The sequence below is a fragment of the Eleginops maclovinus genome, chromosome 2, assembly GCF_036324505.1.
Source record: "Eleginops maclovinus isolate JMC-PN-2008 ecotype Puerto Natales chromosome 2, JC_Emac_rtc_rv5, whole genome shotgun sequence".
Lineage (NCBI taxonomy): Eukaryota > Metazoa > Chordata > Actinopteri > Perciformes > Eleginopidae > Eleginops > Eleginops maclovinus.
The window spans coordinates 4,744,196-4,761,445 of NC_086350.1; the positions used below are offsets into that span (position 1 = coordinate 4,744,196).

General features: G+C 40.2%; 1 protein-coding gene across 5 annotated transcripts in view; it reads right to left on the bottom strand.

Moving 5' to 3' along the window:
- plekha7a (pleckstrin homology domain containing, family A member 7a) overlaps positions 1–17,250 on the bottom strand; it is a 129,864-nt gene that overhangs the window by 106,887 nt on the left and 5,727 nt on the right. The window contains exon 1 of one of the 5 annotated variants that reach the window (XM_063907253.1): positions 6,911–7,386. The exons of the other annotated variants lie outside the window; for them this stretch is intronic. Coding sequence (XP_063763323.1) covers positions 6,911–7,062 — 152 coding nt within the window. The 5' untranslated portion in view covers positions 7,063–7,386. Of the gene's footprint in view, positions 1–6,910; positions 7,387–17,250 lie in introns of those variants that run through there. 5 annotated transcript variants of the gene reach the window in all.

Here is a 17,250-nt window from a genome sequence, read left to right on the forward strand (position 1 = left end):
TAGACCTCATAAAATCTGTGCTTTCTATCGAAATGCCAAGGACGGGGGACAAATGCATATCTGTTACGTGCATGAAAATGTATTCAATAGCCAATTAAAAACGTACATAGCAGAAGTTACAAAGAATTACCCAAAACAAAATGTTAATGAATCTGTACTTTTAACCTCGCTTTTCAGCTGTTGAATCCCATCACCAAGACAAACGCTACTTCTTTTAATGTGTTCATTATAATAGATATGCAATAGATAACACTGACTCTTTGAAAAGGTGAGAAAAGTACAGTATTTGCTATAAAATGCACTCAAAGTATCCACGTTAGCGAGCAGCAGCGCGCTATTTCTGGACATTTTTTTGCCCTGATGTTTGACTCCCAGGACAGCAAAGGCGTCCCTCTTGTATTGGTAAAGGTTGTGAGAATAAAATGTAATGCCTACTTTGTTTTTACACCCATGATTTCTGTATTTACAGCAGACTTTAGGAATAAACATCATCAGACGACAAGACGAAAAATATGCAGCGAGCGATAAAGAGAGAGAGTCTGTGATTATTTAAACCAAACGATAGAGTGGGAATTAAAGGCTGGAAATCATTTGGCCACAAAACAACAACAGCTGCATCAACAATTTGCATCTAATATGAGGATTTGCATATATAACAACCAGTTAAGCAGACACATTATGTCTAAAATCAAACCCAGAATAGCTTTGGGTTGATGAATCCAGCACATACCTTTGATACTCTCAATGGGGAAACGTGTGACTCACTAGTGTAGTTAAACAATAATCGACCTTCAATGCAACTCCGGCTTAATCATGAGCAACACAAAGAAGGTTCATTGTGTCCGCAGTGTCCGGCTGTCCAAAATCTCTAGGTGGGGTTTGCTCACTCATAAAGAAAGTAAATGATTAACAGGTTGACATACATTTTGTATCGCTGGGGGTTGAATGAGTAGAGGAGCAGAAGTACTGCACTACAGTGGAAATATCTTCCTGTAATATGTCGTCTTGCAGATATTGTTGGCTTTACACCATTGTTAGCGAAGTATCCTTGCATTGAGAGATATAACAACCTCTCAACAACATCTCACCTTGAATGCGTCACAATTCTTTACATTTTATAGATAGAACATCTTTATACTAGAATAAAAATAGTCACACAGCCTTACAGTACATTGTGCACTGCATGATGTAGACTTAAACGTTGTAGTCATACAGGTATTGCATAGTTTATCTCAGTGTTAGACTTATTGTAATAACTACTGCTTTGACACGTGGAGTATTATATCCTGTAATATCAACATAAAAAAGATTAAGGCTTGACCCCCCCTCATAAAAAGGTTCAACTTTCAACTACTTGCCCCATTTTACCAACTTTACGCACTTCTACAGAGACATTTTAGTGAAAACATTTAAGAGATCTGATTAAAAAGTGATTTGTTGTGAGATTAAAGTCAGAATTCTGTGGAAAAAAGTCAGAATTCAGAAACAAAATGTCCAGAATATTTGGGTTAAAGTCGGAAATCAGACCTTTTTTCTCAGAAAAGGAAAAGAAAATGAACTTGTCGGATCTCAAAAAACAATTCACATGAGGCCCATTTAGTTTAGGTTTTTTTTTCCAAATCTGTATACATGTCAACTGTTTTAGCTCCTAATTAAATGTTGTGTTTTCTTTAACATCCTTACTGAAAGGTTCTTTTTCATTCTTATTTTTATTAACTTTGTGTACTTTTACCCGTCCAATCCGCTGTTTCCTTGTCTCCTAATGGATCAATAAACAATCATCTTATCTTCTTCAAAACAACAGGGTATTTGTCCCGAGATTTCTGATGTGTTGAAAGTATCCAACTATCCAAGAGCTTTTTCTTGCTAACTGGCTCCTGTCACAGAGTCGAGCTAATCATTACAATACCCCAGCAGATCGGACAAAAGCAGTCCTTTCCCTAATGGACTGCTTTTCAGTGCTAACCTGATTCAGTCAAACACACACGGCTTGGCAGCATCCAAACAGCTAATTCACCGACTGAATACCAAACAGGCTGGCCAATGAGTAGGCAGCCTGTCAGGAAAAAAACCTTGACAGAAACGTGTGACTGAACCAGTCCCAGTGGCTGAGCAGACTATTTCTGATCCGCAGACATGGACTGAATGCAGTGGATGTGGAAGAAAACACCAACAGAAATATTCTGCAGTAGCATGGAAACCTCTGCAGAATATTGTAATTATACAACACAGTTTTCTACCCGTACGTTCTTAAAAAGTGTCTGCTAACATAAATGTAATAACCATAACAATGAAGGAAATATTTATGGAACAATGGGATCAGATCCAAACTCGTAAAGTGAATTATTAACTGGGATAAAGTTTACTCTGTGACACGTTGTATTAGAACCAGCACTGATACTGCCCTCTTTAAAAAAAGAAATGTGTATTCAATTCTGAAATAGTTTAGTCACTTGTAATCACATCAGGCCAGACTGGGTGGTTATTTTGTTTTGCTCATTATTGTAATTGTTTGATTGCATTTGCCTCATCCAGGATATATTTGAACTTCAGCTGCAGCCCGGTAAAATACTTTGTAACTTCCAATGTATTTTATTGTGTTACTTTACATAAAAATGACTCATTTTCTTCTAAAGAATGAATTGAGATGTTATATTTGTGGAAACATAAATGAGAGTTAGTGTAAATTAAAGTTAGTTTGATGAATCCCTAAAGGAAGCTTTCCGAGAAATAAAAGCATCATATTTATTTTTGGATGAATTAAAATGGTAAACTCGAGATTGAGATTTGATTTGACCAACTTAGATCGTAAAACATACCGTGCTCTATTTCAAGGAGGAGTGATCAGAGGATTCATGTCTTAGAATCACGGACACACTTCAGTCTCAAGTATAAGTCATACCACTAAACCAATCTGTTAGTGGTAGATGGAGTAGACGATAATCAGGACTTTGCATCCATTCTGTCAGAGATACTTCTGTTCAAGTATCTCTGTCTTTTGCATATGAACCTTCTCATCCTCTAAGGTCATCTCTGCAGCCTCCTGAACCATGCAAAATATCAATCTGTAGCATTGACCTTAGTAACACAAAGATGGAACCAAGAGTAAAAAATAAAATTTAAAAAAGACTCACATTTTAAAGGCAGATTTCAAGAAGAAAAAGAGAACATTGGACATTTATCATTTAAAATGTGTCTTTTAAAAGTCTTATCTTGTATGAAATGACTTTTAGCTAGTTTGTTTGTAAGAAATATGATCTAAAAAGGATTTTATTTTTGAGAGACTGATCAGTAAGGTCTTGATCTACCACAGGAACTTACCATTTACGAGACGGACTACTGGAGAGACCGCATAAACAAACCTGACATCCAACCAGGTCAAACCCTTCAGGGAGACTTTAGTGACAACCGTTTCCAATTTCTGTCAAGATTAAATCAATATTTATAATCAGAAAGCTTCACAAATCGACAGAGGGGTAGGAGAATATGAAAAATCAAAGGCAAGCCCTTCCTATCTTGAATTTTGGGTAATGAAGGAGAGCATTAATAAGCTAAATTTTCCCCCTGAATAAGTGACTACACCTCCAGGTACAAAAGCAACAGCCCTCCGCCACGTGACAGACATTAAAGCTGTCAAGATGAGACGCCTCCAGAGAGAAACTCCCTCCACCGGTGCGAGAGGAACGCTCAGAGAACAAAGTGCTTCCCGTGTCAAACATGAGACCTTCTTGTTCTGTGGTGTCTGCCGTGGCTGTCTTATTAAACGCTCAGAGCTGCCGGTTAACCCCGTTATCTCGGCTTTCATAAATGATTACGACGAAACCAGAGAGAGTAAGAGCAAGCAGAAACCGGCTCATGCATTTTTAAGGATTAAAAATCTGTGTGTACTGTCAAGGAGTGCTGAATAATTTCGTCCAATGGATGTACTTTGCATTTGTGTGTTAATACAGTGTTTTATTACAGAAATGTGTATTCTTACAACACTTAGCCAGTTGTGCACTAGTCGTTTCTTTCTGTATTTCAGGCAAATCGCACTTAAAGAGGCTGGAACATTTACAATTCAAAACACAGCTTGAAAAATAACACATGTCAAGTTAAAATAGGTTGACTGTGCAGGAAAGATGCGAGACTGTGGGGGTGCTGGAGGCAGTAGTTTGTGGAGTAGCTTAATACAGTATTTAAAGGGGCCATATTATCTTTTAGGTTTCAAGATTATATTTGTGTGCCTCTACTGTGACATGTTCACATGCTGCAATGATTGTAGCATCTGCAGACCATTTACATGCACTAAAAACCAAACACAACAAGAAAGGGAAAAGCATAATAGGGTTTCTTTAAAGGACTATTCCACCAATTTCACACACTGAATTTACAGGCTGTGAAAACGGTTGTAGGATGTGTCCTCTGCCTCTGAAATGGAGCATTGTCTGAAGGAATGCAATTTCGCCTACAAAACTACAACTGTACACTACAAACCAACCTATGTTTACATCCAAGTAGTTAAAGGTCTCATGTGGACATAGTACTTAAAGACAGGAGTAAAAGAGGAAGTCATTGGATGTTATTATAGGAGGCGATCCGGGTGGATGGATGACAACCTGTTTCCAAACAAGAGGTAACATTTCTTTAAGCACGACCATGGTTTTTCCATATATACCTTATTCTTAACCTTTATAATGTTGGTATTCCAATAACCATGGCACTAAATCCCATCCGACCTTAACAAAGTCATCATTTTAACCCGAACCACGATGTTTCCCAGAATCTAACCCATCTGATTTTTACACCTAGAACTCCTTTTAATCAAATACATCTATTGGCAGTCATTTGAAACCTGCTTTTGAATAGTGACCCTCCATCCACTCCACATCATGTTTGACCTCTCATATCTGGAATAAAGAAAACCTATCTCTCTCTACCACATTTTCGTTTCCAGCCACTGCGTTTGATTTAGAATAAATAAACCAGGCTGGTGTATTAAGCTCCTCAGCACAGTCTACATATTCACCGTAGACCACACGTTCAGCTCTCTAAATGTAAAATAGAGGTACTTTGGTTTGATGCAAATCCTCACAAAGGCGTTTTGAAATTCAAATTATTTTTGGGAGGCACATTTGGACATTGAGTTTCTAAGATTGCATCTGGCCCACATGTTTTTTTTACCACGTAGAGAAAACTTTATTTCCAAAAAACAGAGAAACCCCAACTGCCTATCCTTCCAATATAAACCCAGTTGAAGGTAAACAGGTCAGTGAATAGATAGAAAACCCAAAGAGGGAATGAACTGACGGGCCCTTCTGGCTGAGTTACAGTATATAACTTCAGTGGAGACTGTTACGCACCTTTGTACTTTAGATCAGGGGTGTCCAAACTATTGTCTGGGGCCAAATGCGGCCCGCAAGCCATTTTGTATTGGCCCTCAGCAAATTCAAAAAGCCCACTTTCCAAATAAAGTCGAAAACATTTTCTAACAAATCTTAGTTGACAGGAAAAAGCCTAAAAACTTCTTTACATAACAAGCTTGAAAATGACCCTTCATATTTCCCCTTATTATAAGCAATCTGAAGCTTCTGTTTTAGAATGAGCTGCGACAAAATAAATGAAACCCTGTGCAGAGCTGGGATGTAGGATTGGTTCAATTATCAAGCATAATTTGCCTACATTTGATTGATTTTGCTAGCTTACGAATTACGAAGCAACATACCTCACCTCTACTGACTCTCGGTGAAAAAGGTTTGGACACCCCTGCTTCAGATACTACTGACACATATCCAGAAGGGTGTTGGATCATCTTCTAGGACCGTACATCATCTCTGTTCAAGGCCATCTCTGAGGGAATCAGACTGACCATATGTCTCTGCTAGCATTCCCCTGGCAACCCATAACCTGATTGTCATTTACTTAGGATTTTGTAAAAGATTTGCTGACACTAGTCAAATTCCTCAGTCAGCAAAGCTCAGGATCCAACGGGTAGGTAACTCCTGGGATCTTGGTCAAGGTGTTTTGGTAACTGCATTTATATGGTGTTTTCCAGTCTTCTAGACCACTGTTGGAAGCAATCTGGGGTTCAGGGACACTTCGACATGTTGCTGCAGGGGTTGGGGACCAAACCACCGATCCTTGAATTGGGGGACAATCATCCACCTCCTGAGCCACAGCCAACATATCAAAGAAATTTGAACAAAATAATAGCCTCACCTACGTACAAAAGGCATGGATTTTTAAAAGGAAAAATGTGTATCCGAGCCTTGAAGCATTGTGCCAAACTGATGTCAGGTCATGTCTTGTTCAAGTAATAAATTCACAACTACTGCAAGACAACGAGAGATTAATGTGGTAACAGTTTATATTATCTAGTACAATACATCCTCCTCTGTCACGGCTGTTTTCCTCAGCCTTGCCCGTGTCCCACAGCAGGAGGCAATACTCCTTTTTTAATGGTGTGACCAGCAGAGTGCAGCTGAGGAAAGTGCTGAGCGCGCCACTAAAGCTGTCATACTGCACTTGTCAGGCTGAATTAATTCTTATGTTTGCATTCAGCTGGGGATCTGTGTGTGTGTGTTATTGGGTGTGTGCATTTGGAGCGACATAACACTCACTAACAGACACAGCCTGCACAGTGTGTGCGAGTCTAGCTTTATGTCTCTTATGTCCCGTTACAATCCCATAAAGCTGACAAACTGCGCTACACACAACTTGTTTTACAACATGCCAGCAAGGCGATGTACTGTACCGAAGGGAGCGGTGTTTCTTCTGGGGAAAAAAAGAAGCTAACGAGCAGTTATCGACTTCACGCACAGCAGGGAAACAACTCCTTCCTCCATAGAGAACCTCTTCTTTAGATCAAACAGACACCATGCCTCCAGAGGAGTCAATGCTGTTAGGTTGTAGTACTTCACGGCTGGCTTACCTTGAGTCACCCGTCAGATCCCATGTTGAAAATTCATGATCTTCCACGTTAGCGACCACCTTGGCCGTCGCTGGCCAGGTAGTGTGACGTTTGATGGGAACCAGCTCGTGACCTGCCCCCAGTGAAGGGTCACGGCTGCAGCAGGAACCCATCCTGACACAACAAAGGAACCTCTTTGCAAACGACTAAAGACTTTATCTCTCTGAAACCTCACTTGAAGTCTTGTCTTGATTTAGCTCCTTTACTCCAGGTTTTCATGCAACTGTCATTCTACTACAATGTCCGACAACCTTGGGAGAATCTCTGAAGACATGTTGACATCTGTCAAGGTTTCAGACTGTCTCTACCCTACATCCATTGCTCGACACTGTCCCAACAACTATCCCTTAATTCTTTCCTTGTCCTCTCTGTCTCCGACCTCCCCAATCGCTCCTCACATGATCTCCCTCTCTCTCCCTGAGTTGCATAGCTAATGTTTTGGCGGCCTAGCCCTCCTCCTCTGACAACACTGACAGAAGTGTTACTGTCTCCCACGATCAGACAGACTTTCAGCGCCACAACATTGTATCAACCATCTTGTTGTTTCTCCTTCTCTGTGTCCTTCAATGTGTCCTTTGTGTCGGTCCTCCTTTGCTCAGTGTTGAACACAGATGGACCCCCCCCTCACTTTCCAATCCCAGGCTTTCCTCTTGGTCTGCAGTCAACAGTCATGTAGAGAAGAGCGAGACAGGCCGGTCCTACGCTGGAGAGACGTGTGGGCTTGTCATGTGGATAAAATTATACGAGTGCAGTAGGCTTTTGATTCCATGTTTCCATTTGTAGGCTCAGCATTTCGCGCATTTTACAAATCTGAAGTTTGTTGTTTGAATAGCCCATTGTGTACTACCATAGCTTTAATGAGGAGTATTGAAATCTAGTAGACCACTGCACAACTCTAAAATGAAACACTTAGGAATCAGGCTGCATAACTCCAACATTGGTTCAAAGAATTAAATGTCTCAGTAAAAAAAAAAAAGCAAAAAGAAGGAAATCCCCATATTTAAGATGCTCAAACAACATCCCCTGACAGATTTGCATTAGATAAACCTTTCTTTCAGTCAACCAAATAATCTATAAGTCAAATCATTCTTGCAGCTCTTCTTTGCAGGATGTATTTTGCTAAGTTTTGTAGATAACATTTTGGATTGATGTGCTTTAATTCTTCTTCTTCATAAGAGCTGACACGACAAGGCTGTTTCCTGAAAATCAATTTTACGGCCGTGTTATTGATTGCACAAATGATGTTGGTTTGTTTACTGCCTTCATGAACTGTCAACCTGTCTCATGGTCGTTGCTCCTAGTGCGACATGTATTCACAACAGCTATTTTGAGAACCAGATGAAAGAGGGAGATTGAACCATGGAAAAATCAAAGGACAGAGAACAAACAAGATGCAATGGTGTGAAAATAAAAGGGTGACTTTAATCCCGTAGGAAGTAGGGCTAAGTAGACAGAGGACACTGATGGAGAGAAAGAATAACATATTTCTGATGACGCATAAGGCCCTACTCCGCTCATTTCCATGCTTTAATGTTCAGAAAGCTCTTTATTTCTCTCATACTGCCTGTGCTGCAGCTCCTCTTTTCACCTTCTGTCCGAAACCAGAGCCCAGTCTGCTCTGATTGGTTAGCTGGCCGGCTCTGATGTGATTGGTCAACCTCTTAGAGATGTTCCCGCGTCCTTAGCCTATCACGTACCATGTGTTGGAGCGCTAGCCAATAGAAGCGAGGAAACTTTGAGGGAAATGTTAGTCTTTGCAGACCATTTACATGTACTCAAACCTATATAACACACTACGGGAAAGGACAGATATTTTGTTTAAGGGAATCAGGATTTAATGGGGTAAAAAAAAACAGCTGCTCTTGGTTTCAAGGCAAGTGTAACCATGGCAACCACACAGGCAGTTGGACAGGTGTACTGATGGGGGGTAAACCTGTCAACAGAAAAAAAAAAGAAACTCCATCCTTTCATCTCTTTCAGAAATCCAAGTGTGCTCTGTGCTTCCTGAAAAACCCTAATAAGTCTGTCTAACACGCACAAAATCAATCACAGCTGTTCACGATCTATCAAGACAACTACTGTCGTTCACACAGATCTGCAATTTGTAAGCAATGTGTTTGACATTTTAACAGAATGTGTGTGTGAGGGATACACTTCTTTGTGAGGAAATACAGGAGTGACATTTATTTGAAGAACAAGTTGTGACAAAGTTTGACTTTCAATACCTAAAGTGGTCAAACTTCTTTGACCTCTCAGTGACTGATTACTTATGATAAGAGCAGGATAACCACAGTCTAGTCTCGTAAACAAAGGTTCAAAGAAGACTTATATTTATGGAGTTGACATTTAAAACTCTTCATCGTGCATAAATCTCTTTGTTCCTTTTTAATAATTAATTCCTCGGCTTAGGCCGCAAGGCTCTGAATTATTTTCTGATTAGCTTTTTTCTTTGTGATTTGGCTAGAACATCCTCTATTTGTTCATAATGAAAGAGCACATACAAAGCTCCTGCATGCAGAAAGGTGCTTTGTCTTTGCTTCAGATTCCTTCATATTCCCACAGAGCATCATGATAAGCCACATATCAGCCTGACAGATCTGTGCTGATCCTCTGTGGATTAATACAGCAGCCCCTGGGCAAGGTTAAATATTTAAAGACATCCATTTTCAGACTAACTTCAAAGGTGGTATTGAACACACACACACACACACACACACACACACACACACACACACACACACCCACACACACACACACACACACACACACACACACACACACCCACACACACACACACACACTGAAATGACCCCAAAGAGTAATCTGTGCATCTATATCAGCGGGAGAGGAAGAGGAAGACAAGAGAGAGCGACGTCTCCAAACATAACACCTCAGCGTGAAGTGGATTAGAAGAGCACAGGAATAAGAGAGATGAATTATCACAGACTAAAGAGTTGCGTGGTTAGGACAAACGGTCTTTGATGTGAATGTCAGCGTGTGCAGAGGATCATCTGAAAGTCAGAGTAAAAGCTCAGGGCTTCTAAGAAGTGTAAAGAACAAGTGCAGGAGTCAGGTTAGAAAACAAGCCTCCAGCAAGCCTTTTATAATCAGCATGTTTCCACTTCCACAGACAAAACATTAAAGGGGACTTATTACTCTTTTGGGGGGTTTTCCTTTTCCTGTAGTGTGGTATATAGGTATGCATGTAAATGGTCTGCAAGACAAAAATCCCTGTGTTCCCACCAGAGGGAGTTTCTCTACCTGCCCCCCTGCCTCGAACGCCTCCACTGGACTCCTTTGTTTACTTCTGTAACATAATGACATCACTACACAACACTTGCGCTTCTATTGGCTAGCGCTCCAACACATTGTACGTGATTGATTCAGGGGCGGGACTCTAAGTGGTTGACCAATCACAACAGAGCCGGCCAGCTAACCAATCAGAGCCGACTGGGCTCTGGTTTCAGACAGAGGGTGAACACAGGTGCTGCAGCACAGGCAGTATGAGAAAAATAAAGAGCTTTTTGGACATTAAAAGCATGGAGACATGTCGCAGGAGAGACACTACATACAAATATTAACCTGAAAATTAGCATAATAGGGCCCCTTTAACAAGAACCCTCTGCAACTGAACCACGAAACAGCTGACACACTGACTAACTAACCAGAAAAGAAAAGTATCAAACCACTTACAGAAATTAACGGGAAAATTGCATCTAATCAGTTAATTGTGGTTCATTCATTAATTGTGTTTGAGAGGAAAAGTGATTGACACAATCCTCCATCCATGAGAAGGAAATGAACCATCTCCAAGTGGGCCTGGATAAGAGGAGGAAAACAGATCCGATAATAATAATAAAATACAAATAAACCGTTAAATTGCTTGATTGCTCAAAACTTGTTATTGCTATTTTGTTAGTAGTTAGGTGGTCTAATAGTTTATTCTAACTTATTCTGTATATTTCATATTCTATAGATACTCTATAGGTAAACATCTTTCCTGTTAATATTTATATATTTGCAGGTTTTCATTTTTTTAAAAGCACAAAATCCCAGCATGCAACTTGTTTTATATTGACCAACATCATCAAGATAAATACCTATGGCACCAGTTAACACTACACTCAAGAAACACCTCAACTGTGGGAGGACACATAAGCAGGAAATGAGTTCAAATATAATAAACTCAATCCTATGTTCCACTGGAAGCAGAAATAAAAGCCACAGTTTAGCCTGAATTTCCAGAGGAGTTGTTTCATTAATTATGGAGTGAAAATATGTGATTAAAAAGTGTTACCTTGGATGAAGCTGGTGAGGAAATGGTTCAAAAGAATGTATGCCGGTTTTTTAAGTCAGTCTTTTATCTGAGTTTTTCCGGTGTCATGAACCAATGAAAGAAGATGTTCTTCAACACACACACACACACACACACACACACACACACACACACACACACACACTGAGCTGATGATAAATCATTAGCCGGTGGAGATGCTGTCCTTGTGGGTTTTCAATATGCACAGAGTGACTCAGGCATAAACACTGACTCAACACTCCCATCGTCTCTCTTCTTACCTACACCTGACGTCCCTCTTTGGCCCCTGCAGCTCACATCTTAAACTCACATTTGAGATTCTTTTAGATCAGAAACATTTTCAAAACTTCAAATCGTACTTACTTAAACATTTATGTACCCAGAAAATGTGATTCTCTGTAACGCACCAGTTAACCTCTCTTCTTACATTTCACTGCTGATATTTTGCCCCGTCAAAGCACAGGTTTAAAAAGTCGCAGTTCCTTAAGTGTGCAGGTAGGCCGTGGCGAGTAGTGAGCTATAACATCACCACAAACCTGGAACTGCCTCACTGTTTTGGCCGTTCAAATGCTGTGAAAAGTGTCTAAAGTTATAAAAACCCAGGTTGTTTTTGCTTCCAGTGTCCACAACTCATACAATCAATATGACTTACAAACTGAATCAATGCTGATTTTTGTTTCAGACAAGGCTGGTTTTTTCCTCTCCAGTCAATAGCCAAAATCAGGATCAGGATTCAGGATCAAAGTCAGGATTCAGGAACAAAATCACTGTTCATTATTCAGAACTTTTTCTTGACATCCAACCACTTATATTCACTTCATTTGGGCCTCATTATCAAATAACTTTCTTTCTTTTTTTGACTATTTAGACTATACAATATCAAAGGATCCTTAAAAACACTGATCCGGAGTTCCCAGGATCTTCAAATTACACAAACAATATTATTCTATTATTTCATTCTAAGTCCAGTCTTTATCAGGGTTACGGTTAGCTGTAACGATGAACTACAGACCATCATGCAATGGGAGCACATCTGTTGCATCTCCAAATTGGGCCAATGGCTTAAAGTGGTAAGCCAACAGCCCCTTCCCTGCCTCCTACCCAAAAAACCAGTACACCGATTTTCAAACTTAACCTCGATTATGAAGTCAATTGCCCACCTGTAAACTTGTGTGACTCCATCTTCCCCCATTGCCATGCTATTCCAGAAATGACACCTTACAAAGTACATCTAAAATGGCCTTTGTGGTTGTAAAGCTACTGTAGAGAGTTTCCAGGAGAACATTTTGTCATGATGAAACACCTAGAACCATACATCTGTCACGGCTGGTAATAGATGGATAGATTCAGAGCTCAGCACTGGTCTGCACCTGAAGTCAAGGACTCTCCAATAGCCTCCTTCTATTGACCTCTCGGAGCAAAACAGAAACACAAATGAAAAATGGATTGGAGGTCAAGAGGTCAAGGCACAGCAAAGGACCTAAAAGACAGGACAATAATAGTGAGCAAAATCAGCTTTCCACATGAAGAGATGGAGTGAAAGCAGGTGAGAAACGAGCCGCCTCAGCACATACTACCTCTTGGGAAGATTCCTAGACTTGATGAGAATCCACTCACTTATTTTCAAAGTTATTCACTACATAAAACAGCATCATCCTCCAGAAAACTTTCTCTCACCTTGAGGTGTACAAACATCAAATATTAACTAGAGCACATATTCCTGCATTGGGAGTTTATTCAGAGTGTGGAGAAACTTTTTTATCGAGCTAAACCACAACCAAAGATAAATTACCATCAAGTCACAAACATTTGCCAAAACAACTGGAGGTGATTTCCACCTGACATTACAGATGAGCTGCAGGTGACTACCTTCAAGTCAGCTGAATGACAATCAAAATGCATGTAGTGGAAATGTTGAGAATCCCAGAGATTTAGGTAAGAAATGTATTGAAGTTTAGGCTATAAGTACAATGGTTCAAAAATGGGAAGAGTTGTGTGGCAACCAATGGGTGTAGAGATACCAAGATGAAAATGACTACCCCAAATGTTTTACTAGATAAGCAATCTGTCCAATACAAACAATCCAACATCCTCTTTAACTTAAAAATCTACTTAAAAATTCTTCAAATCGGCCAATCAGGAGTACAAATATGGCCGCTTTCTGATTAAAACTGCCTCTATTGATCATGAATAAGTTCAATGGATTCAGCATCCTCAATAACCCTCAAAATCAATCCAATATTTTACAAATGGGCCAAGCCATGTTCAAACCATTTTACAAATATGCTATAATGCTAATTAATGCTAACAATGCTGGTTGTGAAAATTCCCAAACATATGCATCAGGCAGTTTTGAATTGCTGGGGACTCCTACTTTAGATTTACAACATAGAACTTTGGGGTATCCAACACTTCCAGGTTCACAACAGGAATCTATGAGCTGTCAACACTAATGTTGAAGACAACACTTTATATAATCCCCGCATATGTTGCTGCAGTGAGCCTTGCGTAGAGAAGCAGGTGTGGGAAGCAAATATCTGGAGGGAACCTCATCAAGTATGGAAGACAGCCGGTGAAGACAGCATTGGATATAAAGCGCTGTCCTTGGGCTGACATATACAAGAAATAATCTGTAACTTTCCTGCTGTTCTGAGAGCAAACAGAAAGTGGTTAGCTCCTTCCACCAAATGAAAACAACAGAAAAGCTATTGTTGCCGGAGCTTTCTCTTGCAGCTATTATTCGTCTGCCAGAGAACTGTTGGTTCTTTGGTTTAGCCGTGGCTCCACCGCCAAACAAAAGCCTCCTTTTCATCCGAGGACAAAGAGCGTTAGACGGCAAGCACAAACCAACCCAATGTTCCCATTAATATGATCCATTGGTTTTAAGAGCAAATATTTCTCCATCAAAATGGAGAACGACTTTGCTTTCTGGGAACCTTTTGCATGAAGTTGCCCTTTCTGTGCGAGCAAACAACCTGGAAGCAGCCTCTCAGGTGGATGCTGTCCAACGCAGCGTGGCCTTCTCTGTGCACATCTATATCTCGGTCCATTCAGGCTTGTTGACCGCTGGTGACATCTCAAAACTCGAGAAATAAAAAAATAGCCCTTACTACGTCAACCAGCTCACATCCGGCAGCCTCTTTTCATGGACAGAGGAATATATTCTGCTCTAACTCATGAGTGATTTCCTGATTTCTTGAAGGTTATTCTACTGTGCACTACTAAACAGTGAAACTCAGCTGCTGTATTTCTTCAAAAATGTCTTTAACCAGAATTATACTCTGCAGTTTAAAAAGGATGAATATATTTCTGTCAAAAAAAGAGAAACCACATTTCCTCTACAAAGAGCCCACCTACTATGAAACATTTTTAAGCTTTAATAAAAAAGACATTTCTAAAAACATGACAGGAGAAAAACCACTCCGGTGCTCTTGATGGTGTCTCCAGTCAGTGTTACACAGAAAGGGTTTAAGTCTTGCAAGGCCGTACTCCTGACATTATCGTAAGCTCCTTTCAGATAAGCCTCTTTGTCACGGCTTCTTGATACCATCATTGTGCTTACGCTGCCAATCATGCGGAGCGAAAAACACTGCACAGTCAATAACTGTATCAGCCAAGAGCATCATCTCTGCAAACCCCTGAGTCATTCAGAGTCATGGTTCTTCAATATGAGCAGGTAGGAAGACACATTTATTGCATTAAAGAATCAAAAAAGGCAAAAATCGAATGTGCTGCATCTGTTCTTAGAATGCATACATCACATTTCCTTTACGAACATGCCAACTATTTAAAGTTGCATTCATCTTACTGTAATGTGAATTGTCAGATATATTTAAAGTTGGGACAAAAGAACCATCAATTATCGATATAACAATAGTACTTACTCCTAATCTTTCCACCTAGGGTTCACGGACCCCCTGTTGAAGACCCTGAACTTAAGGTGAGTCGTTATTGTTACTGGTTTTGTCCTACAGTCAAAAATCAAGTGTATGCACTTACTAATGATATATAAACAGAGAAAAGCAGCAAATCATTACATCCCAGAAGCAAGAAACAAAGAATGTTTGGAATTTTAGCAAAAAAGACTGCTCAGTTATTAAAAAACCTAAGTAATAGAAAAAGGTACAAGGTAGTTGACTGACAATTTAGGCAGCTTGAAAAAAAAGTAAGATCTGAATAATGGAAATGTACTTTAACTTAGATCACATGGAAAACAAGCCAGACGTATTTGTATGTAACAATTCATTACAGTGCATGATATTTGTACTATCCAAAGAAACTTAAATTCACTTTTAATTCCGTTAGCTATCTTGGCAAAGGACATGTGAGTCAATAGTTACGCACGGCCATGTTTCTCACAGCTTTCTAGATTACAGGATGGTGACTAAGGACAGGGCCGAAGCAGCTGTCTTTTACTACATACCGACATCAGTGACATCTCTCAGTCTCTCACACTGTGAATGTGTGAGTGTTTGAGTGGGTGTGTGATTCTCTCCCTCTCCCTGCTGCCTCCCTTAAATCCCCTTCAGTGATGCTTTATCCCTCTATGGATCTGATCATCGGCTCTGCTCCGTACCTTCCTTCACCAGAGGCCCCCTGCTGGGAGATAGGGAGGAGACCCATCTGTAGGCCCCTCAGGGTGCAGAGAGAGTTACACATCCCGTCTGTTTGCATGTGCGTAGGTATGAGTGTGAGCAAAGACACAGGGACACTAACTGAAAGCGTTCCTAGACAAACAAAAGTCTCATTGCACGCTGAGTAATACTTCTGCAGTGAGGTATGCGAGTCGTCAAACAAACTCGTACTTACGTCCCACTCGTCCATAGAGGGACATAAAGGGGGATTATTACAACAAGCCCGGGCGAAGAACAACTGGAGGTGTGAACGACGGGGACGGACAGGGAGAATTAAAAAACAGCCACAGGCAGGAACACAGCCTGACTGATGGTGAGGTTACGTCTACTGTGAGATCAGCAACAGTTCAGGGGGTTGCAACATGTTACGCACAGGGCACAGTGATAACCTGGTGCAGTGATGAATGCATTTCTGTAGGCCGACCTAGAAGTTAGCATCACAAGGGCTCCCTTTCCATTTGAAATATTTCAGCAATTTAAAAGGTGGCTAACAAACCTTTACGACACTTAAATGGTTTGTTCAGCTGGATATTATCCACACATTAACGGCACAATAAACTACAGTTGGGCTTTAAACGTACTATCACGGTAGCATGTCAAAACCGCTGAACTAAAAGGTGGCTAGTAGTTTATTTAGACACTTGTAACAACTGTCCGACATGCAGTAAGTCTTGAGCCTGTTGTCTTCAGTGAAAGTATTGTTATGTTAAATGTCTGATTCCTTATGTCTCGTCTTGGCTTTTGTCCGTGTTGATGTTGGACATTTTCCATTTTGATTTGACAGGAAAGTATTATCGAAACGTATCATAAGACATAGAAGGGTCAGACATTCACAAGTGGAGAATCTATTGACGTATTTTATGTGGTAGAACGAAACTGGAACACATAATAATGCTGACTCATTTCCGGGTTTTAGGACTCACTCCCGCACCACTCTCTTGAGATAGTATATTGTGGCCATTAAGCTAAAATCTGGTGCAACATTTAGGTACAAGTGCCCTTCCCGGACAGGTTGCCCTTTAGTGTGTATCTAGAAGTGGTAATATATTATTCATACAGTCTTTTGTTGAGCAAAAATGTCAAACTTTTACTCGTTCCGGCTAATCAAATATGACATTTAAATGTTATATCTTTAATTAGGATTACATTCAAGTGTAGCAACAACAAAAAATCTCCGGTGTTGAGTGCATTAAGATAAACAGCCGTCTCTAGTCCGGTGCATTAATGCATTGAACGAGAAAAGAGACCGGTATAAAAGCTATGTGGAATATATGACGGAAATATGGTATGTATGTTTCATTTGAACATAAAAACTACCGTAACTACCTAAATGCTAAATAACATAACTACGT